This window comes from Anolis carolinensis, chromosome 4 (assembly GCF_035594765.1).
Source record: "Anolis carolinensis isolate JA03-04 chromosome 4, rAnoCar3.1.pri, whole genome shotgun sequence".
Lineage (NCBI taxonomy): Eukaryota > Metazoa > Chordata > Lepidosauria > Squamata > Dactyloidae > Anolis > Anolis carolinensis.
This window is the reverse complement of record NC_085844.1, coordinates 236,130,514-236,155,898: the sequence shown is the minus strand read 5'-3', so window position 1 is coordinate 236,155,898 and position 25,385 is coordinate 236,130,514. Positions and strand designations below refer to the sequence as shown.

Below are 25,385 nucleotides of genomic sequence, written 5' to 3'. Positions count from 1 at the left end.
CATTCAAAGAATGAGAGACCAAAACCCACAGGGTACAAGATCACTGGTACTGCCCACACAGGACAACCACTAAAGCAAGAATTACTCTGCAATGTTTACAGAGCAGATGTGAAACTTAATCATCAATTCATGTAATTTGAGATAAGCAGACAATAGCAGTGCAGTAATGCATTGCAAGCAAGCCCTTTGTCAGATATCTGGCAGGATTTAGGCTTAAATTATTTTTCTGCAAATATTTGATTAAGGACATCCAGTGAACTCTAAGGCAAGTTGAAACACTTGCAATTGTACCTGCTAGCTTGGAAAGCAAGAGAAGGCTTTGAAATGGTGCCAAGAACAACAGCTTGTGAGTTGAAGTGTTATGTTGCATAACCCATGTGGTAACCGAAGGCAAGGATATAGTAACAGCTTTAAAAGATGCTACTGGATGTATACAAAGATATTCTATTTACAAAAAAATCTAATTATACATTATAGAAATAAGGGAGCTGATCGGCATCATCATAATACCATTGATCTGTGAAAGCCAAACTGCATGATGCAGACATGATGCTGCTACTGTGCAAAAATAAACTAGACTGTTATGTGCAAGATTACAAAATGAAGCTCACTGGTTGACTTGCTTACTAAGCATGAAACTGCAATATTTTTGAAACTTCGAATTATGTAGACAATATATTTGTCAAATACTGGCTTAGAAAGAGGCCATATGAATTAGATAAAGCTTTAATAATAATCCATTTGGATAAGCATATATACAGCTAGGCACTGGCTCTGTAACCTGTCAGTCAATTTTATAACACCAAAGTTATGCAGGTTGAACATCCCTTATCTGAAATTCCAAAATCTGAACTACTCCAAAATTCTCCACATTGGTAGCTAAGATAGTGACACCCTTTCTTTTTAATGGCTCAGGGTATACAGCCTTTAGTTCATGAACACAATTATTAAAAATGTTGTACAAAATTATCGTCAGCTAATATATATGTGTATATAATGTGTATATATATATATATATATGAGAAATATAACTTAATTTCAAGTTTAAATTTGGGTCCCATCTCAAAGACATCGCTTTATGTATGTATATGTAAATATAAGTATTTCAAAATTTATTGTTCCCAAATTTTAAAACACTTCTGACCCTAAACATTTTAGATAAGGGATCCTTAACCTGAACTAAAAGAAATCTAGACATTTACTCCAAGCACTCAAAAGTTACAGATTTTCTCATTTTCCTCCTCAACAGTAGCTCTGCTCTACACTCAAGGAAATCTTACAAAAGAGAGCAGCATCTCAAGGGTAAATCATCATGCAGTACAGATAGGACAATGTCACAAGAGCAAAGGACTATAAAGTCTTGTTGGAACCTACTATACCTCTTTGAAATGAGGCCATTATGTTGTTTGAACTTATCTAGCACATTTTTTATTCAAATGCCTGATAGGAAGTTTGTCATCATTGTGCTTGTTATACTTATTTTCAGTCCAATTTCTGCTATAAAACCAATGGACGTGGCCAAAGCACTAACCAATCTGGGCTATAGTGCCAGCATCTTGTGATGGCAATCTACCCTAGGTCACAACACTACAACAGGCCACATTGTTGTGCCCAATCCTAAATATGTATTTTGGCAGCAAAGCACTCTTTGGACCAAGTAACAGGTATACACAGTTCTTCAGGTGAAAGTTCACAGCAGACTGATGTCACAAATTAAGAGGCGTATGAAATGCATTGTAAATGTTTTTGTTAACAATGTTTACAGTTCATGTTGAGTAGATGTTGTGTTCTATGGTTTAGTCTAAACATGACGTTTGCTACTTGATATTATTTGCTAGCTCCAGGCATGCAGCTGTTTATGCATGGAAAGATAACCTTAGATCTTTGAGTGCCTTAGAGAAGTTTTACACTTGATTTGAAATAAAAGGAAGAAGAAAAAACTATTTTGAATAATTTCAACCACACTTTTTAGTTATAGTAATTCATTTGTGTTGAGAAGTGCGCTGAAATAATACAGTCTAGTATTTTTGAAGCACAAGCTGTTTCATTTCCTATGTATCCTTTGAAATTTCCTTCTCAACTGAAAACACTTACTTAAGATGGTCAAATGCCAAGCAACTGCTTGGGGAAAAGCCACCGTAGACATGTTTCTGTGAACATCAAAGCGTTATAACTTATTTTACACATTGTGAGTTTATTAAGTAGTTATATTTTTTGTGGGGGAAACACACATAAGTACCGCCCAAGTCTATTTTTGTATGAGCAGTTTCAACAAAAATAAATAATGAGAAATAGTATAATCAGGCAAGATTAATTTATAGTTTAATATAAAATGAAAACACAATACAAAGCCAAGAATTGGTCTGTTTAAAAACAAGATTTTAAAAAATTAATCTTTAGGATAGGACCAAGAGTGAGGAGACAACGATCTACGCTGCTCCACACAACTTGGATCTGAATCCGTTTCACTTTCCACATGCAGAGGTGATTTATTCCACACACAAGCTTCAAGGTACACTAGCAGCAACCTCTACTGGACAGATAGAAGACTGTCTTCCAGCACTGTTCTAACTAGAGCTGCTAGTTGATGCAAGGCCTCATGCTCACAGGATGAGTCCACAGCAGTCCTGACCTTAGGACTCTGCTATACTCCCATCATGGAGTTAAGGGATGGAGAGACGAAAGGAAATTGACTCTTAATCTATGGCACTTACATAATTTATAATACTTCAGGCATTAGTCTTATAAATAAGAATATAAAAATTGCTCATGCTAAGCAATTAGAAATGTTCCCTATCCAACATGCTAATTCTAAAACCACTGACAGCAACTGATGCCTGTCAGTTGTGGTCAAGTTCATTTTGGTCAGCTTCAATTAGGATTTTTACTACCTTAACGAGAACCCTACTGAGAGGTTTCTAAGAAGTGTGTCTATTAATGTTTAAAATAATTCTGCATAACAATGTAAGATTGTCTAAGGCTATGTTTTGAACCTCTTGCCTCCCTAAAGGACACCTTTTATTTCTACACTACCATTTGTACATAATAAAAGTGCAATTAAGATTGAGGACAACACAGGTTGAATTTGGTCATTTAAAATATCATTATTTTGCAGCCATCTATGAATCAGTTATTCATTCTGTACTTTGGAGAAGCAACAATGAAATGAAAACAGTAAGGCTTGCAGGAACAAAAATGTGGAGTGCAGAGCTGCATTAAGATCAGAGTTCACATTTGAATGCACAAAGCTTGCCCACTTCCACCAAAATCCACAAAGTGCTTGTTTCCCTCCCTCCCCCCTTTACAAAAAACATAGCAAAGTTTTGCTTACAAAAAACTATGAAATATCAGGTCTTACAATCTGTACGTTGGAGTCTTTCTCACAAGGCTAAAGCAGAAATGAAAGATGATTCCCTTTGAGTACAAGAGATAGTCCACAAGCAAACAGTCCAACAGCATAACCATTGCCGTCTCCTCAGCATGTATAAATATGCCAGGATCAGTCCATTCTGGGGTCTATGAACATCAGGCAGACAGGATTTGAAAACCAGTAAGATAAAACAAACCCTTAACTTCCAAGGCCAAGTAATTTATAAAAGTTAATATGATATACTATAGTAACAGTCAGCAGCAGCTACGCTTTGTCACTGAAGGCTGTCTTCTAAGTTTGAAGCCCTTACCACTAGATGGAGGGTTGGTATCTGTTGATGGAATTCTACGACCTATAGCAAGAGAGAGAGAGAGAGAGAGAGAAATCCATTGTATAATTAAGATAAGCCAGAAACTTCACTGTCTATAATTTAGCTCTAAGCACTAGGGTACTTAATATTTTAACTTGCAGTGCTAAAAGTTACCAGCACAAAATCATTTGCAAGCAGCTACGGCATTTCTTATAAAATATATACCGTTTATTCTGCTTGAGAGTTTGATGAAAAATTGAAGCCAAGACAGTTTTCACAGAAGCACCCAAAGAAGCAGATTTCTTCCTTCGGATAGTCTATAGCATTGCTAAAAGAGGAATATTTTTTAAAATATGAGAGCTGTATATTTTCTAAATATAGTAATAGCATCTATGCACACATAGGCCTGAGCATGGCTTCAGAACAATCTAGAGCTTTTGGCATTATTGCTTCATGCTCCCCTTATGCCCCGTCTCCAAAGAAATGAATATGTTCAATGGAATATCACAATCTCTGGGTGGAAAATGAGAGAACACCACCTACTATGAAGTTCTAGGAATATTGAAGGAGTAATCCATGAGCACTGGAATATTACCTTATATCGTCTGACCAAGACAGGAGACCAAAGTTTGAAACCATCGTGACCTTTGCTCCATTATCTTTCCTTTCAGTTTTGTTACATAGCCTTGTATGCTGTTAGTTTTAGAAGTCACTCCGACAAAGAATTTAAAAAGATATAAACTGACAGAATGTTCTCTTTTAAAAGTATTTAAATGCAACCTCAAGCAGGGGTGGATTGCTCCTTCATTTTCCAACCATGACTATTCATGTGTGCATAATCATAGCATAAATCAATGCAACCTTCCAACCATATTGAAATCATGGCTTTGGTGACCTTTAATCCCAATGTTCTTGAATGAAACAAAATAAATAATGCATCGATACATCAAATTGATGTTTTCCTTTCAACATAAATCTTTACACCACCCCTCCCCCAACACCTTTTTTTCTAATTGATATGTTGAATTTGGACAAATTTTGAAGTTGTAATGTTGGAATCATGCAAAAGCACAACATGGCTTTTGGAAGAAAGGATGGAACAATAGCCAAAGACAATTTATCTCTGCCAAATCTGCATAGGATAGGGTTTACTGAAAGCGACACAATGTCTGACACCTTTCTTACTGAAGTAATTGCTGCTAGGAATATTATTTTGAAAGTCATTAATCTTAGTGATGCTTCACAAATTGGCTCAAAAGATGATTTGTATTTATAACCCAATTCAAATCCAAAGTAAGGAATCCGTAAATGGTTGGATGGGCTTGCAAAGTCATCCTCCTCTCCAAAACAGTTTGACAGGAGGATCTGAACAAACACATATACTTTAAAAAACTTTTGCCTGACAATTTTAATATTGGTAGTTTAACTACTCTCATTTTCAATTCACCTTTTCTAGAGATGGAAAGATCTAGAAAAACTCCCATAAAAAATAGAAAAAACGGATTGTTTCCCAACACCCCCCCCCCCCCCCCCCCGGGCCAGCCTTCCCATCTCTAATCTTGCTCCAGTGATTCCGGAATATCTCCTTCTGAGGTAGATTCCATTCCACATATCACCATGAGATTATTTTGTTAACCTGAATGTACAGGGAACATCTCAGTGTTAAACATTCCTGAAAGTTGGATTACTAGAATTAATGGCAGTCTAGTGACTGTTGAGTTCTTCATTTGTTCAGCAAATTATTTATATTCTCTCCCCCCCACCCTAAGACTAGACAGATCTATAAGTCCATACTTAAGAGATTTCAGTGTTAACAGCTAAAAGTGCCAGGAAATTGGCAAACCATAGGTTGTCACTGACTCAGAGCAATTAAGAGTCTAGAAGTTTCCACCAAATCCATGTGTTTGATCCGTGAATCTCTAACAAACTTGAGCACAAATCAATTTTATACCTGTGTCCTAAATACAAGAATTTGTCATAGTTGTGAGTGAGCGATTTCCCCCCTTTACATTGAAAACAGCATTGGAAAGAGGTCTCTGAGACCACTGGTGAGATTGTGCCATCAGCTGAATGAAAAAAAATTGTCCTCAAATATGATAAAAAGGGTGAGAAAAAATGACACAGAAACATAAAATGCCAAAAGTCTCTAGAAGTGCCAGAGACGTTCCACTGGGATACTACCACTATTGCAGACAAAGCAGACTTGAGGAAAACCAGCAGGCACACATAAGGAAAAAGGATAAATATCAAAATATCTTAAGAAAATTACAAAGTTATGTTCTGCACAAATGCAGATCCATAAGTTTCAGAGACCACATTAATTTATCTATTAAGAAGGATGTAGACAGCTAATGCATAAGGTAGAACCTCTAATGTGACCAATGTGAAAAAATTCTCATTGTTCTGTGTTTCTATTAACCTGTAACAAATACGAAACCAATGGTCAATAGGCAGTAACAAATTCAAACCAAATCACTGTGATTCCTTTTTGCTGTTCTTCAAAATGAATGGAAAAAGAGAAATCCCCACTGATTTATTGATAATACTTACTAATTTCTATAAAGAGTTCATTTATGTTTATTGCATTTTTTGCACTGGTCTCTACGAATACTGCATGGATGGAATCTGCATAATCTTTAGCATCTTTCTCCATGACTTCTCTAGGGAAGGAAAGAGAAAGAAAGATAAAGCATATAAAGATTTTCTAAATCATTTTTCCCATTTTAGAAAAAAAATAGCCAGAAATCAAGCTACTATTAAAAACCTATTTGAACTAATCTAATGCCTACTTAAGAGACTTTACCTGGGAGACATACAAAAGTTACCAATATGTTGACAGCCCTGCCCTTAACTCCACTAACATTACTGAAATCCTTTGTATTTTTATGATGCATTAAACAGTCATATGAAATGGATCAAATCAAGCAGCAAAGGGGGAGTGCCTGATAACTAGGTATTTTTCTTTACAGACACCACACATTATTGATGGATGAGAAAATAGAACTACATGGATTTAAAATTTTCCTCAATCACAATACAAGGTCAGTCACTTTACAATCCTAAACAATTACTGCAAAGGCAGAAAAGCATTCTAGTAGAATAACTAAAGAAAAAATGGCATGAGATGACTATATCAGGATAAGGTAAAGGTAAAGGTTCCCCCTGACGTTAAGTCCAGTCGTGTCCGACTCTGGGGGTTGGTGCTCATCTCCATTTCTAAGCCAAAGAGCCGGCGTTGTCCGTAGACACCTCCAAGGTCATGTGGCCGGCATGACTGCAAGGAACGCTGTTACCTTCCCGCCGGAACAGTATCTATTGATCTACTCACATTTGCATGTTTTCGAACTGCTAGGTTGGCAGGAGCTGGAGCTAACAGTGGGCGCTCACTCCGCTCCCCGGATTTGAACCTGGGAACTTTCGGTCTGCAAGTTCAGCAGCTCAGTGCTTTACCACACTGAGCCACGAGAGGCTCCTTTATGAGGATATATATATATTTAAAAATATATTTAGTATTTTTCATTTACTTCCAACCTATTTATAGTTGGTTTTAGATGTGTCAGCTGGCATCATGCTCCTTGGTAACAACTAGAGCAGACCTATTTAATCAACAGTTAAAAATTGAGTTAATACAGTAGAATCTCGCTTATCCAACATTCGCTTATCCAACGTTCTGGATTATCCAATGCATTTTTGTAGTCAATGTTTTCAATACATCGTGATATTTTAGTGCTAAATTCATACAGTAATTACTATGTAGCATTACTGCATATTGAACTACTTTTTTTGTCAAATTTGTTGTATAACATGATGTTTTGGTGCTTAATTTGTAAAATCATAACCTAATTTGGTGTTTAATAGGCTTCTCCTTAATCTCTCATTATCCAACATACTCGCTTATCCAACATTCTGCCGGCCCGTTTATGTTGGATAAGTGAGACTCTACTGTACATAGATAAAACATAAACACATATGTTGGATCTACACTATCCTATATCTCAGGATCAGATCCCAAATTATCTGATTTGAACTGGATTATATGAGTCTATACTGCCAGATAATCTGGGATAAGCAAAAAATCTGGTATCAGATCCTGGGATATAGGGCAGTGTAGATCGAGTCCCCATTGGGAGATGGAGGCGGTTTACAAAAAGAAAGTTGTTGTTATTATTATTGGATAAATTGAATTGATTCAAAATGTCTACTCTAGTCAGGACAAAAGAGGATTTATGACTTTGTCTTATTGATCAAGATTTACTGCATCAGACAGCTTTGCTCCAAATATTCCCTGCCTCAATCTGATGCAAGACTATTGCTATCTTTATACAGTGGTACCTTGACTTACGAGTTTAATTTGTTCTGTGACTGAGCTCTTAACTCAAATTGCTCTGATGTTAAATTTCTCCTTTGAAATGAACTGAAATGCCATTAATCCATTCCAGCCCCCCAAAAACTACACCAATTTTTGCTGTATTTTTAAATAAGAATAATGTATAAAAATAATACATAATAAAAGAGAATGTAAAGAAATACTGTATTTATTAAGTGTAGCATATTATTTTCCTTCAAAATGTTTATAAAATGAGTGAGGCAAATGCCCGGAAGTATAGGGAAGCTCTCTTGGGATTGGAGGAGGGGACAGGATTGGAAGGTTATAAGCCAATATCATGAGTTTCCTTTTCTTGCTATGAGTGGGAAACTTCAGTAAAATTCTTCTGCAATGATCAATTACAAAGACAGGTATCTGTGTAACTTGCCTATTTTAATCAGGACAGAAATTTACTGATGATAGATTTCTGGGCCCCCGAGCTTTCCTAAAATTTCCCAAAGCCCTAGGATTATAGAAATAACCGCAAGGACAGGAGCAAGGAGATTTCCTGGCTGCTTCTTTAAAGCCCTGCTTAAGATGGTGGGGTGGCATTGTCTTATGCTAGGTCTTGCACTAGCTCTTGTTCTCATGCTACCTCGTAACTCAAATCTCGATTTGCATGTCAAAGAAAAAACTCGTAAGTTGGTTCACTTGCAAGTCAAGGTTTCACTGTACATTCATTCTAGATACAGTTGGTTCTAAGTTCCCTTTCAATCCTCCAGCATCCTAGCCACAGGCAACAAGAGCAGAACTCCTGTAGTCTCCTTTCCTGCTAATCTCTTAAAATCCCTGAAAGACACGTGTTTCAACATCCTACAATTTATAAAATCCAAGGTCCTCTAAAGATTTTGGGGAACTAGAAAGGCTGACTTTACTACATACTTCTTAATCAAATATATACCTACAGAGAGGTAAGAAGTGATTTAGTTTACCTTACATCATTAAGATCACATTTATTTCCAGCAATAGCTACAACAATATTGGGAGGTCCATGCTGGCGAAGTTCTTTTACCCAATTCTTTAATGTTGAGAACGTTTCCTACAAAAGAATGAAAGAATTAGTAAATGTAAAAATATTGTGTGCATATATATATATATATATATATATATATATATATATATATATAAGTATATTTTAATTACCTCTTTTGTGATGTCATAAACTATAATAGCTGCTGCAGACCCTCGGTAGTACATTGGTGCCAGAGCACGAAACTGTAAAGAGAAAGACCATATAACAATTACTTCTATGTCATATTAAAAACACACTGGAGGTAGTATGAAGAGGAAATCAATCAGACACATGACTGTGTAATGGTGAATCATATTTATCTACTATCACATTTGTATACCACCCTTCCTTGGCGGCCCTTAGGGTTGTTTCTCATGGCCTCCTTCATAGAATTGAAAGATACAACAAGGGCCATCCAGTCCACACACACCCCTTCTGCCATGCAGGGACACACAATCAAAGGACTCCCGACAGATGGCCATTCAGTCTCTACAAGAACCCTGCAGAGAAGGAGACTCCATCCTCCTGTCGCATGCTCATAAAAATAGTCTTGTGAAATAGTTCAGAAAGACACTAAATGACTGGCCTAAGGTTGCGTAATGAGTCTCATTTCTAAATAAGTATTTGAAATAGGTCCCCCGCATTGCAGAAGAAGACAGTAATAGAAACAATAAGGCACAGAAAATCTTGCCTCAAGTGCCGCATCTTTCAGACAAGGCATGATAACATAATGCTCGTTCTGAGAGCAAACACAGAAGTGGAGGAGCAATATAACTCTTCTCTACAGACAAAAGGTCCTAAGTTCAGTTTTCATATTTTGCAGACATGATGGGAATGTTTGTGTCTAAAACCTTTAAGAACCCCACATGGACAATACTAGGACAGACAGCACAAATGATCCATGCATTATAAAGAGGGTTCCTATATTCCCAATATAACTATGGAGGATTCAGTGGACATATGATGTGAAGGACAGCTTTCAATGCCTGTCCTTGTCTCTCAATTTAAATTCACTGTCTTGAATACAGCTTATTGTAAAATACAGTGCTGTTTAGTTGCAGTTAAACCTTACTATTTATTCCTTGCAGAGGCCCTCACTCTGAGCACATATATTGGTCATCATAGTGATAGGCATTTCACTAGAGAATACATGGAATGCAGGAAATATTGTCTGGATGCAGAGAAATGCACACAAATGAATCAGAGAAGTGACATATTAAATGGAGCATGATATTGTTAGCTTAGATTTCCCTCTGCATTCTGATAAATTGAAATGCAAGAAGCTCAAGCTCTAGAATGCAGTATTTAAATTAATGAGGTTTTAATAGGAGTAGGAAAAATGATTTCATAATTAAATGCAAATCCCAAGCCTATGCAAACATGGTGAGTAATAAAAGCAGCCGACAACTACATACTGGCCACTCGCAAAACTGAATGAGGATGTGCTGCCCTGAGTCCTCTTAGCTGCCCTGAGTCCCCTTCGGGGTGAGAAGGGCGGGATATAAATGCCGCTAGTAAATATAAATAAATACTTTGTTAAATCACCAGCTTGCTGCTTTCATTACATGACAGACTGACGGAAAACCATAATGTAAACCATTAGTCAAAGAAGCCAGCTTTAGCCAAGAACCCACTCTTTTATGATAAGCACACAGAAACCAGCCAATTAAAGCTACACATAAAATCAATAGATCTGTACATTTTTCCTATGTAATATTGCAGGACTTTGTTTTACTTCCTTGTAGTTACACAATTGAGGGAAGGAGTCCTGGCACTTCATACCAAAGGTATTTCATGGTTCAAAGCTGGATAGTATGCACACACTTGATATATCTACCTGATATGTATATTTTATAGAAATGCAAAAGATGGGGAAATTTTTTAACTGTGCTCATTAAAAAATAAGGGATCAATCAAGAGACAAAGATATGAGAAAGTAGAAAAAGGAACACATTCAAAAGTAAAAACAGAGTTTGAAATGTACTTTATAAGCATTTAAAAGTTTTGGGTTAAGTGTAAATCCAGAAACACAAAGAGCTTTAGGAAAATAGAGACCTGGAGGAATTATGTGGATTAACCACAAGGCATTTCTTTGTATCATATTTTCTTGGAGCTAGAGGTATGCGGGTCATGGCTTTGATTCCCGGTTAAATCAATAGGCAGAAGCAGTACATTTCCCTCCCTCTATTCTAATAGCCTAAATTATCTTCTAGCACTGGACATATCTATGTTCTATACAAAGATTACTCCATACTTGCTGTAACTATTATAGTGAGGAAAAACTGCAGAACTCAGTCAATGCTGATGAAGAATCATGTTATTTCCATTGCAAAAGTTGCAAGATTTACTGGAGTAAAAATAGAAAAGAGGATCTTGCTTTTTCCTTCTTTCTGAAAGTACTGCACAATCAACCACAATGGAATTACATAAATTTGCATTCAAAGAGATTGCATTTTTAAAATGTTTTAAAGAGATCAAATAAGAAATTTAAGATTGCCCCAGCATTCATTTGAAGTGTCATACCAGCTAACCATTGATCATAGGATGAAAATTGCTATCTTATCAAATGCTTTGATTTCTTTTAATAAAAACACCCTTGAAAATGACCCACCTCCCACCAAGATCCATGAAGCAAATACACATGGAGGATGAATCCACACTGCAGAATTAATAGAGTTTGATACCACTTTAACTGCCATGGCTCAATGCTATAGTAGCATTGAAATTGTAGTTGTACAAAGCCTTTAGGGTTCCCTGCCAAAGAGTGCTGCCACCTTGCTAGATTTTAGTTTCCAGGACTCCATAGCACTGAACCATGACAGTTAAAGTAGTTTCAAACTGTACTCATTCTACAAGGTAGATACATCCTGAGTCTCAGGAACATCTAGGCTTTGATAGGGACCATATTCTGAACTATATCCATGTGAACTTTCTTTGATGGAAACAACCAACATATGCTGGCAGCACTTACTCTCATCCTTGGATTTCTGAAAAGATGAAAGTGAGATAGACCACAATGTGAATGGTGGTGGAAACGTTTTGTACAGAACCTAACTTGAAGGGGAAAGGGGACAGCTGCTAGGGTCATGCTTTGTCCTCCAATTACACATCAAACATAACAAAATATAGGAGGGCGTGAAGACTGAAAAAGGAAAAAATGAGTCAGGCTGTCTAAAGGTGGGGGGATAGTCTTGAAGATAGAAGCTGGACATAGGGTGAGAGGGAAAGAATGACAACTCACTTGCTTTCTCACAATTGAAAATCCCCTTTAAACCCTTCTGCATGAACTTCCATTGTATTTACTTCTTTAGAGAGCTCCAAAACAGCCTTTCAAGTATGTTTGTTATAAATGCCTGTGTCAAGTTCAGACGATTCATAATGGGAGACTTCAATTAATAGAAAAGTAATTTTATAAACAGCAATGCTTTAAATGTAGAACATTCAGTATCTCTTTTTGTGCACAAGGGATTTAGGATATTTTATGCTCTCTAATCATTAAACACACATGAATCTAACATATTCACAAATATTTAAACCTGAAGAGAAAGAGATATAGGTTACTAAGCTAGGTTAGTATCATCTCAAACTATCCAAAGGTACACAGATCTTATTTTGGTGAGGGATCAACAGGCTTAAGAAGTGTGGCGAAAAATTTCAAAGAAGAAGCAGTGTTACTACTTACTCTTTCTTGTCCAGCCGTATCCCATATTAGGAATTTATGCAATTCATTCTGATATTGTACTGTCTTGGTCATAAAGGATGCTCTGAAATGTATTTAATGGATGCATGTGTCAGAAAATAAAATCAACAACAAAGAGTTCAAACTCCCATCCAGAAATCTATACATCCACAATCAACATGCAATTGTTTCAGATTAATATGTCACTTTAAAAGTGGGAGTTGAAGAAGGAATAGTTTGCTTACCTGTAGCTGTGGGTTTTTCAAAGAGGCATTTGTAAGCTCACAACATTATGGGTTATTCTGGGCCTGCACAACTTGTTTTGGAAATTCCTAGAGCTGAAGGAAGCCATTAGTGGTGGTAGCCCAACCCCACCTCATGGTGTCCTTGCTTTTTCTGCTGGTACCATATGGCAACAGTGTTCAGGGAAAGTTAAAAATAGAGACAGCCAAAACAGCCACAATGGGGTGCAAGGCACAGATGACCACTTGGAGAAATAGTTATAGTTAAGTAACTTTTTTTCTTTCGTGGTCTCTGTGACTCAGGCATCAAGTTCCCTGACCTCAAGGTGGAGCAGTTCACAGTGGCAAATGGATAAAAAAAACCCTCTGCTTCTTCAAACTTATTATACTTAAGTGTTGCAACACATAAGTCTATAATGTCTGTCATAGAGAACAAGTGTCCATGTTGAAGTTTTGCAGATGATTGGCAAAGTCACGTTCATGAGAAAAGCTGTGGAAGCTACCACAAAAGATTTTTTACTACATGGCTTTCATCCGAGCAAAGTAGATAATGAGAATGGTTTTGTGGATCATACCTCTTGAAAATTGCTTTAGGAACGATGAACAATTGTGTTAGGTGCCATAGGCTAAATAAGGTATGGGCAAACTGCATCCCTCCAGATGTTTTGGACTTCAACTCCCACAATTCCTAACAGCTTACTGGTTGTTAGGAATTGTGGGAGTTGAAGTTGAAGTCCAAAAACCTGGAGGGATGAAGTTTGCCCATTCCTGGGCTAAATAGACTGCATGAAGAGAAGAGAAAAAGAATAGTTAATAACAGAAAACCAAACAACCAAAAATGAAGATCAGAGTAAACCACATTAGGAACACAAGCGGAAAAAGAAATGAAAGTTCTTGGTGTAACAGAAGACGGCCCCATATGCTGCTTCAGCAAATTCAAAGGATTATAGGAATACAGTAGAAATGCACAATGAACAAGGGGTGTGGCTACCAGGAAAAATGCTTGCCTAGTTCTATATGTTTCCAAAATGTTCTGCACAGCCACAGAGCAACCCATACCTATAAGCCACAAAGACCACAAAATGTTTTTTTTTAATTTTCTTTCTATGCTGTTGGACAGAGCTGGTAGTTGGGTAGAAAAATGTTCTGGGCAACTAAAAATCAATAGACTGACATAAGAATTCATGAACAATAGTCACAATAAAGACAATAAAGGAATCAAGAGCAGCAGCTACTAAGCAACATCAGATTAATACAGAGGGATACAACTTTTGTGCATCTGTATGTGCCTTAAAGTTGCCATCAACTTAGGACAACTCAATGAATTTCATAGAATTTTCTTAGGAAAGGACTACTTAAAAGAGTTCGTTTGCTACTGCCTTCCTCTGAAACACCTATAGCACCTGATATTTCCTGGTGCCTCCATCCTAACCAGAACTGACCTTGCTTAGCTTCCAAGCTGAGAAAGATCGGGTGGCTTCAAAGCGCACCACAAATCTACCTAAGCTGAACTGAGTCATGTGTAAACTGCATAGGTCCCCAATTGCAAACAGCTCCAATCTAGGTTTTTGAAGTCATTGATATCTACATAGCTTGGATAACAAAACACTGTCTTCAACATTGTTCTTTGAAGAAGAAATCGAATGAGGACTGTTTACTGTTTTAAACAGAGCTTGCACAGTTAATTATTTAAGAGTTCATTTTCTTTACAAAGACTGAAAACTTTTGGGGCCTAAGGTAAAAGCCTATCTGCTCCTGTTAAAAATAGTCACTGCAGTCTCTCTGCAAAGATGTTTTCGGCAATAAGTCCTTAGTAAAAATATCTGTCATCTTTCTGCTCCACCCCAAGTTCCCAAAATAGTGGGTGCACAATATTTTTAGGCTCCCCACCCGAGGTGGGGGAGAAAGGTTAGGAAGGAGAGAAGACTGATTTCTTTCTTTAGTTTGGACAAAAGAAGGGTAATGGAGAAGGGACATTCTCAGGTCTGCTTTTTTGCTGAGTCCCTATTGATGCAGTTATTTGTGTATATCGACCAAGATTTGGGGTTTTTTTGGCCTATAAACAAGTATGCATGGTATATGGTCATTTTATTAATGATACTCCACTCCACAAAAATTTGAACAAATAAGAACTTAAGAATAATAATTAAATAAGAACGTATTCCAAATTGCAACGAGTTCCCAAGAGTTAGTATACAGAAGCATAATTCACAAATATTGCATTATGTTGGCATAATACCAAATTATAATGTTTACTGTTTGTTACCACTTTTATCTTACATAAACTTAATTCTACCACAATATGTTTCAATGGTATTATTAAATCAAGCGAACAATCACAAATATTAAATTAACCACTGTATTTCAACCAGTTCTTCATAAAAATGCTATATAAAGCTTAACAGTGCTTAGGAAAAAAAAGAAGCAGCAAAAAATGGTCTTTGATTATTCAGCATTTATTTTTTTTACTTATTTCGATTGGGTCTAAATAGACAAATTTTATGTAGAAAGGAATGCAGCACACACCAATAAGCTTCTTACCTACTTTGTATATCTCAGAACATTGCCCTCAAAGCACTCAAATTGCTGTTCAATAAATCAAAGATTTCTGAAAGGTAATTCTGATGCTTGTTTACATTGGTTGTTCATGGAAGCCAGATAACTTTGCAAAGATTGTTTGAACTTTCCAATTTAGAATTACCAGTAATACTTTTCTTGGATATATGTTCAAGACATTTTAACCTCCCAGTATTTCTCACTGTGTGCTCTGCTTGTGTAGGGGCTGATGGGAATTGCTATTCAATAGCATTGGGAGGATTGGAAGACTCTCACATCTATTGTATTGGTACATCTCATTTTCCATTCTTAGAGGTAAACCAAACACTAATAGAAAGCTTATGATAGGGAAGAGAATGACAACAGGATAACCTATTTTCTCTCTGGGGCTTTTGGGATAACCAAGAATGCGAAGAGCAAAGTGCAGCCCTGCAGATGTTGGGCTGTACCTCTGAGCAATCTTCAACTTTGGCTATGAAAGCTAAGTCTCAAGAGAATTAACAGTTCAAAAAATTCTGGAGAGCTAATCATTGTTCACAATAGCTTTCCATCCACCCATACAGTTGATGAAAGTTCACATTATTAGAGGCAAAGCATTGCTAGCATTGTTGTTGGTCTTGTTGTGTGCCCTCAAGTTTTTAACAACTAACAGTGACCCTAAGGGAAACTCATCATGGGTTTTCTTGGCAAAATTTATCCAGTGTAAATGTGTGTGTGTGTTTTGACATGGCCTTCCTCTGAGGCTGAGAGAGAGTGTGACTTGCCCAAAGTCACCCAGTGAGTTTCCAAGACTGAGCAATAGTTTGAACCCTGGGCTACAGAGTCCCAGACTAATACCAGAACCACTGTATCACATTGGCTCCCCACAGCCAGTATACATCAGAGTAAAAAGCTAGAGAGCTTGCATACTATTGGCTATTACCAACAGGTTTACTGCTACACATCAGAACAAAGATGCTGGTACAAGCCAAGAGTATGCAGACCTTCCAGATTATACTGATCCTATAACTGTAGCTTAACTAAATAGTCTGCTTGTATCTGTGAACTGCAAAAACCTGATCTGCAAGGTCTACAGATCATGTGATACTGATTAACTAGCATCAGTATAAATATGGGTGTGACAAGATAATCTTTTTTAATTGTATTACCCTTATTTACTTCAGTCTAATGCACCATCAAATCTAATGTACACCTCAATTTTCAAATCCCTGAAATCAAAAAAAGGATTGGCTGGTGAATGTAATGTACAGCTGTAATATGGCCATTGCAGCTGCTGCCTGCTTAGAATTCTAAAGCTTCCAGCAATAGAAAAGAAATCCTTGGTGTGCACCTATGCTATAGAATGGATCCACTTGGTTCAATGCTATGGAGTAATGGAAGCTGTAGTTTTACAAGGCCTTGAGCCTACTCTGCCAAAGAGTGTGGATGCCCCACTAAACTACAAATCCCAGGATTATATAGCATTAATCCATGACAATTACAGATGATATCACTCAAATAGGAGCTCCAAGTGCTCCTGAAGCAGCTTCACCTGGTGCTTTGGCTCAGCACTAAGATTATAATATTACGCGAATGTAATACGCATCCTAACTTTGGCAAGGTGATTTAGCCAAAAAGGTGGGTGTTAGATTCAAGTAAATACAGTATTTACTGAATATATATCTCGACAGTGCAACAAAAAACATAGATAAAACAGCAAAATTATTAAAGTTGAAATAAAATATATCCAAGCAGCACACTTGCTGTAAGAAGCGCTATTACTGCAGCAAATCAATTCAGAACCAAAATGTCTGTCTGAACAAAATATCTCTCCTGGATAGTGAGAGGGTAATGGCAGGTAGATCCAAAGCCTTCAAGCAATTTTGCACCTACCTTTGGTTTTCATTGAAACAAACCAAGAACTGGAAGATTATTTTGGTGGGGGGAAGAAATTACAAAAATACCCTGGTCTTCACATCTCTATTGAGTAGCAAGAGTAGACTATCACTAGCCTATAGATTAATATTATATCTGTAGTTACTCAGTACTGATTTCTCTAGTTACAATGTTAGTTCTCATTTGTGAGAAGCAGTATGGGCTGTTTTGACTTTAGGATACTGTGATGTTCTGGAACAGTAAATCAGAGTTACAACTTTCTCTATAGCCAGATATACAATGAAGATGAACACCCAATATATCAAATCACAATATCGATTCTACTGAATAAAATTCCTGTAGTATTCTGAGTGCATACATATTCATTTTTGAGAGTGCTTTAACTTCCTATATAAGGAAGCAATGTGTGGAAAATATTGCATAATGTTCCAACAGAAATAATTAAATACCAAACAGAATTTTGGGAACCAGTTCATGGATTAAAGATAGTTTTCAATTGATTTAATTATACTGCTTAGTTTGTACAGAGAAGAACCAAACTATTATTTTGGTAATGTAGTTCATTAACAATAAATATTTTGAACACTAAGAAACAGTGTGGATATAATACATTCTCTCTCTTACCAGCAGCTAGAAAACCTGAAAACAGTTGTGAATGTTAAGAAAAAATTAAAGTGGTAGACTTAGTTGAGAAGAAAATTAATAAAGGACCCTTTTAATTGAAGTTACAAAAGATAATTTTAGAGTGAAATGACAATCATGCAGCCTTCCGGATTTTTGACTACAAATCCCAGCAGGCCTAGCCAGCTGGGAGCTGCAATTCTAAAACCTTTGGCAGCTGCATGATTCTCATGCCTGTTTTAGATGCTGATCAGACATACACTGTAGACATTAACCATGGATTGACTTCCATCTCTCTGGCTAAGAAAAAGTATTATGTTTAAACCCAGTATGAAGAATTCTTGATTTTTGTCAACGAGCACCTAAATGATGTGGATTACAGAACCTAGTTCACACTTACATAGTAAATATATATAAAGTTTCTGGATGTTTAGCATAAGCTTCTTTCAGTTTCTTACCCAATTGTTGGATTGATGTTGGGATCAAAGCTGTCTTCTACAAAGCGCCATACAATGCTTGATTTGCCAACACCAGTATCCTAAAAGAGAAGTCAAAGCGGTATTTTAAAGATAAAAAGGGTATTTTAAAGATAAATGGGCAATAAGCATAATATCTAAGGAAGGGTTTCTTTTAGTTGTTTGTCACTGAGTACCTTCATATCTTTTCTGACAAAGGCAAAGCTATCACAGGGATTTCTTGGAAGGATTTGTTAAGAGGAATTTTGTCATTGTTATGGCTGACCAGGGATTCATAGTTCCAATACTCAAAGCAATGCCTCCACTGGCTTTCCTTGTAATTATATGATAAATTATACAATACTGGTCCTGACATTTAGAGCTCGAAATGGCCAAGGACCATTATATCTTAGGGACGGCCTCATTCCTTTCTTCCATCAGTGGTCACCTCGATCCTCCCAGGAAAATCTCCTATACGTACCGGCCCTAGGGAGGTACACCTGGAAGCTACAAGGCGTAGAGCCTTTTCGATCTATGCTCCAATTCTGTGGAACTCATTGCCTCCATATGTTAGAACAATATCGGAGTTGCGACCTTTTGGAAAAGCGCTCAAGACTTGGCTATTTGGTTGTGCATTTAAGTAAATCAGATCTAATTTGCCAAATAGTCACTGTTGAATGTTTTTAGGTTGAATGTTTTTATGTTGAATGTTTTTATGTTGAATGTTTTTATATTGTGGAATGATATTTTAAATTGTAAGTTGCTCGGAGCACTCTGGTGGAGAGCGACTAATTAAGAAATAAAGTGAAGTGAAGTGAAGTAAATTCTGATTAAATGATATTTTTCTCAACTGTATGATATTGAGACACAAAGAAGAAAATTGTATGTTGCTATAGATATGACTGCAGTTAGTGTACAACATTTAGTCAACAGGTGTACTCCTGGCTGCCACTTGCATCCTCTCAAAATGTGGTGAATCCAGTAGGACCTATAACTTGCACAATTCATCCTTCATCCAATTAAACCAATTCTCCAATCCACAAAATTTCATTTTAGTTTCAGCCTGTTCTCATTCATTTGTCCCAATACTACACCCAGGTAGGCATTCAAGAATATTGCTGCCTCTTAAGAATACTATGGGAAGTAAAGGCAACACCTTATTAAGAAATTTGGAGAATACAGGCACTTGTTCTTTTGCTTTCACCTTAATTTTGGCAAAGCAGATAGTGCATCTTTAGAGGCCTGAACAGATTATGAAGTATCTATGATAGTAACAATATATTTTTATCACTTGTGGAGGAGAAAATGCATGTTACCCACTGAACACTGAAGTACTTAAACTGACTTGAACCTCTCTGTGAGAGGAATAAAGTTTGTATTCCTATAATTTCAGACTCCAATATTAGTGTACCAATATCGATCTTTTAGTATTCACTACATTGAGATATCAATTTTGGCTAACTCAGTGAGGCTTCCACACTTTCACAACACATATTTCACAGGAACAGAGAAGCTCTGTGTGAACCAACTCTAAAGATGTGTATAGTAAATACCTCAGGCTAGAAACAAAAAGGTGTTCAACTAGTTGGTGAGTGTTTGCAATGCTTGTTACTCACTGAGCTCCACCCTATTTCATCAAAGGCCATACATACTTTCAGTGACACTCCTAAATTATTAAGCAGCTATGAGTAAATAATTTTACAACCTGAAAGTTCTAGATTATTTTCATCTTGATTATAAATAGGGTCAAACAGTAATCTGGTCAAAAATCCATGATCCAAAGCATTCCAGGTAACCTGTATTTATTACTATGGCCTCATCTACACTGCTCATTTAATACAGTTCAAAGCTAGCTTCAAACTATGTGGCCAGCCAACAAACTCCCACAAAAGCAAGTGAAAGAAAGCCTGCAATGCACATCAATGCTTTGTGGTTTGTGTAATCACCATCTAGGCCCCAAACCGGTTCCAGAAGTTTCTATGTAATCATTGGCACAGTGAAGCCACTTTTTTCAATATCGGTTTGAAACTTCATTAAATGATCAGTGTACATGGAGCCTGAGAATCAAATATTAGTGCCATACATGGCATCACTATAAGCAAAGATACATCAAGAAGGTGGTTAGAGCATCATGGCCAGGTTGCATGGTAAGAAACTCAATCTCAGGTCTTTGTCATTTCAGAAATGAGCCTAATTTTGAGATAGCTGGAAATTCTGGATCTGACCTCATTTGTTTTATGATTTGTTTTATTGTTGATTGACTTGTTTTATTGCTATGTTTTTATATTGTCTGATGTCTGGGCTTGGCTCCATGTAAGCCGCCCCGAGTCCCTTCGGGGAGATGGGGCGGGGTATAAAAATAAAATAATAATAATAATATATTTTTAAAATTTATATACCGTAATTTTATATTGTATTTAATTGTTTTTAACTGATTTTATGTACTGTTGATTAATTTTGTATAGGCATCTAATTGTGCCAGTGTTGTAAGCCGCCCTGAGTCCCTTCGGGTGAGAAGAGCAGGATATAAATATTGGAAATAAATAAATAAATAAATTGGCATCTCTGCCTATGTGAAGGTTTATGAAAACATGTTTCATCTTTAAACTTAAAATGAAAGACATATTCCATCTTTATATCATTTAAAGATAACTAAATTGATACTTTAAGAGACCATATTTAACTCTCTTCACTATAATGAATGGGCTATTTTGTTCAAAAGTCATTCTACATAGAAGAATTATCTACCATGTATGCATTCTTCAGGGACACCTTAATAGAGATAAAAGTGCTCCTAATTGTCATTGATCTGTAAAGCCCCCCCCCATAAACAACAACAATAAAATAAATCCCGTAGAACTAAATATATTGACATTTTTATACCAGCCAATAAAATGAACTGAAAGAAGAAGAAGAAGAAAAGGGAACTCAAAGCGACTTAAAAGAATTAGCATAACGATTTCAAATATACAAACATTAAAACATATAAACAGTATTTAAAAATTCCCAGTTAAAAACTATTAAAACAAATTCAAAGTTAAAACCATAGAACCCCCAGAATTGATCTTAAACACCTTGGCCCCATTGAAGGAAATTGATATTTCTTTGGAAGGAGCACACTGGATTATGTTGGGAAGGGTAGGATACCATACAATACATATACTGTATCTATTATTTTTTATCTGATTGTAAGTATTTTAAATTTTGGCTCTATGTATTTGTTGATTCTACAGATGCACATAATTTTGTGGCTGTGGGATATTTCTACACCCCTCAACACTTTGGAAACCTCACTGTGGCCAGAAAATATATCACAACTAAAACATTAGGTTCTTTTCTCAGAGCAAGAAAGTAAAAATAAAAGATTAGCAGAGATTAATATCTTGGCAACGTCCTTTTCATCTTTATACACACAACATTTCCTGCTCTATAGAGGTCAGTCCTTTTCAGGAAGAAGTGAAACCTATCTGTCAAGTTTGTCACAAGGTTGGCAGAAAAAAAGTGAGCATAATACAGACTAGACTCCATTCTCTGAATCAAAGTATGACTTCAAAAAGGCTTACTTCTAAGGAGACATGAATAGGTATTTTGTCCTTAACCCAGGGTCCTTCCAAACAGGTCCTATATTCCAGGATCTGATTCCAGGTTGCCTGCTTTAAACTGGATTATATGAGTCCAAACTGCCAGATAATCTGGGATAGACAGAAAACTTGGGATATAGGGACTGTCTGGAGGGACCCCCAGTAAAGAAAATTTGATTTGGAATTTTACTACTGAATCCAAAGGGACTTATTCACCAATATGTCTTGCAGCTCTAAACAGTTCCTCTTGCTATATTGTTGTTGTGCGTCTTTAAGTTGCTCTTGGCCTATGCTGACCCTAAGGAGACACTATCAAATGGTTTTCATGGAGGGAAATTGCTAATTATTCAAATAACCCTTTTATACTTTCAAGCCATCCATGGATTCAAAATCCGTGGATTCAGAGGGGTGAAACTGTAAACATGTACAAAACCTCTGCAAATATTACATGCATGTGTCAATTACATGATTCTGGGCAAAGATAACAATCATACATCTAGAGCATTCACACCTCCTTATATCCATTTCTCTAATGATGTAAATAAGCCTAATTAGGGCCCTATCACACTCTAAGCATTGTTATTCCACTTTAACTGCCATGGAAATATTAGGTACATCTTTACTAACCATCAGCCACAGCCATCACTCACAATGAGCTTTATTATATGATGATGACCTTGGCCTAACAACACAAGCAAAAAAACCCATAGAAACAGTAGAAAACCAACTTACTAATGCCCTGAAAGATCTCTCCAGCTACTACCTGAAGCCTAACTCTGCCAAGACACAAGTGTGTGCTTTCCACCTATGTAGCCATGAAGCCAACAGGAAATTGAAAGTTACCTGGGAAGGCCAAGAGTTTGAACACTGTTCCTATCCTAAATATCTCAGCATCACCTTAGATCAGGAGTCCCCAAACTAAGGCCCGTGGGCCAGATGTGGCCCTCCAAGGTCGTTTACCTGGCTCCCGCCCTCAGTTTTAGACTTAGGTTCGCTCAAAGTCTGAAATGACTTGAAGGCACATGATAACAACAATCTTAATTAACTTGACTATCTCATTGGCCAGAAGCAGACCCACACTTCCCATTGAAATCCTGATAGGTGTATGTTGGTTAAAATTGTTCTTATTTTAAAATATTGTTCTTTCATTTTTGTTGGTTTTTGCACTACAAATAAGACATGTAGAGTGTACATAGGAATTTGTTCGTATTTATTTTCAAATGATAATTCGGTCCCTCAACAGTCTGAAGAATTGTGAACCGGCCCTCTGTTTAAAGGGTTTGAGGACCCCTGCCTTAGATCGAACGCTAACATTTAGGAAACATGTATGAGCACCAAGCACAAAGTAACTGAATGCAATAACAAAGTAGCACATGGAATGCAGACTCATAATTAGTAAGAACATCAACCCTGGCCTTGTCTTACTCAGCTGCAAGTATGCCTGCTCAGTTTGGTACAAGTCTACCCACGCGAAGCAGGTGAATATAGCACTGAATGGAACATGTAGAATAATCACAGGATGTCTCAAATTTACACCTGTTGATAGACTGTATAGAAGGCATGGGCAAACTTTGGCCCTCTGGGTGTTTTGGACTTCAACTCCCACAATTCCTAACAGCCGGTAGGTTGTTGGGAATTGTGGGAGTTGAAGTCCAAAACACCAGGAGGGCCAAAGTCTGCCCATGCCTGCTCTATAATCTAGCTGGTATTGTCCCTCCCCCACATGTGTGATGGGAAGTTGCTGCCAGAGAAATATGGTTGAACACTGTGAAAGCCACCCACTACATAGTTATCAGCTTTCTCCCAAGAGACTCAAAACAAGGAAAAGTTTCATGAGAACCACCACTCCTCTTAATGTTCCCCTAGCAACAGCAAGAGTATCCCCTGGGCAGCTAAACCAGAAAATCCCAAACGGATGGTCCTTTACTAGGGTCTTCCTCCAAGGGCAACTTGGAAGTCCATGAGCAAACTCAGAGTTGGAGTTGGGAGATCAAAGGGCAACCTTGCTAAATGGCACTACCTAGAAGAACCCTAACCCTCCACCTTGTGCGACTGTGGAGCAGAACAAACAAGTTCGCATCTGTATGCTTGCCCACCATGCCCTGCCCTATGCACAGAAGAACTGCTTGAAGCAGTGGTTCTCAACCTGTGGGTCCCCAGAAGTTTTGGCCTTCAACTCCCAGAAACCCTAACAGCTGGTAAACTGACTGGGATTTCTGGGAGTTGTAGGCCAAAACACCTGGGGACCCACAGGTTGAGAACCACTGGCTTAAAGCTACAGACAATGTGGTCGCTGTTGCTTGTTTCCCCCTATTTTATCAGTTTTATAAGTTATGCAATGCTTTTGACACGAAATAAACACAGCATCTTCAAATTGGGACTCTAGTCCAGGCATGGGCAAACTTCGGCCTTCCTTCCAGGTGTTTTGACTTCAACTCCCACAATTCCTAAGTTCAAAACATCTGGAGGGAAGGCCGAAGTTTGCCCATGCCTGGACTAGAGTCTTTCCCAACTTGATGATGCTGATTGATTAGGATTCGGGTTTGAAAACCCCAAAGCAAGTTCCCCCCGCAAGCTTACCCCGAGAAGGCAAACTTTGAGCTCCCTCAGAGCCATGGCGAAGGCAGGCGAGGCGTCTGTGTCTCTGTGTCTCTTCAGGGCCCCTTTCCACCGCCCATGGCCTCCCTCTCCTCGCCTCCCCAGCCCTCTCTCCAATGGGATGGGGAAGGAAACAAAGCTATGGCTCAGTCCAGGCGCCCTTCTCCCGAGTTCTGCCTCTCAGCCCGCTCACTGACAGGGAAGCCTCCTCTTCCTCCGCCTCCTCCTCAGGCTCCGCAGGCCAGGCGCCATCTTGGGGCGGGGCTTTAAAGTCACCTGACTAAAAGCCGCCCCGCCCCTTTCAGTGACGCAACGCTGTCAAGCGCAAAGAAGGCTCTTTCATTGACATAACATTGGGAAGACAAGGAAGGCGGTATTATTGATTGGTTATTCTACTTTATTAATAACCGCTTCTGGGACACACCTTTCATTGACATAAAATTGGGAAGAAAAGGAAGGGGGGAAGAGAGCTGTTGTGAGTTTTCTGGGCTGTATGGCCATATTCCAGAAGCACTCTCGCCTGACGTTTCACCATATCTATGGCAGGCATTCTCAGATGTTGTGAGGTCTTTTGGAAACTAGACAAGTGAGGTTTTATATGTCTGGAAGGTCCTGAATGGGAGAAAACTCTTCTCTGTTTGAGGCAGGTGTGAATGTTGCAATTGTCCACCTTGATTAGGATTGAATAGCCTTGCAGTTTCAAAGCCTGGCTGCTTCCTG

At 37.7% G+C, this 25,385-nt stretch overlaps 1 protein-coding gene across 1 annotated transcript; it reads right to left on the bottom strand.

Moving 5' to 3' along the window:
* Positions 1-710: 710 nt before the first annotated feature.
* Positions 711-24,946, bottom strand: rab22a (RAB22A, member RAS oncogene family). Its single transcript, XM_003223733.4, has 7 exons — positions 24,648-24,946; positions 18,490-18,569; positions 12,741-12,822; positions 9,190-9,261; positions 8,979-9,085; positions 6,231-6,340; positions 711-3,722 (listed from the first exon to the last, which is right to left on the bottom strand). Exons 1-7 carry the CDS (start codon positions 24,681-24,683, stop codon positions 3,625-3,627), a joined length of 585 nt encoding a protein of 194 aa, XP_003223781.1. The 5' UTR covers positions 24,684-24,946; the 3' UTR covers positions 711-3,624.
* Between the last annotated feature and the right edge of the window lie 439 nt (positions 24,947-25,385).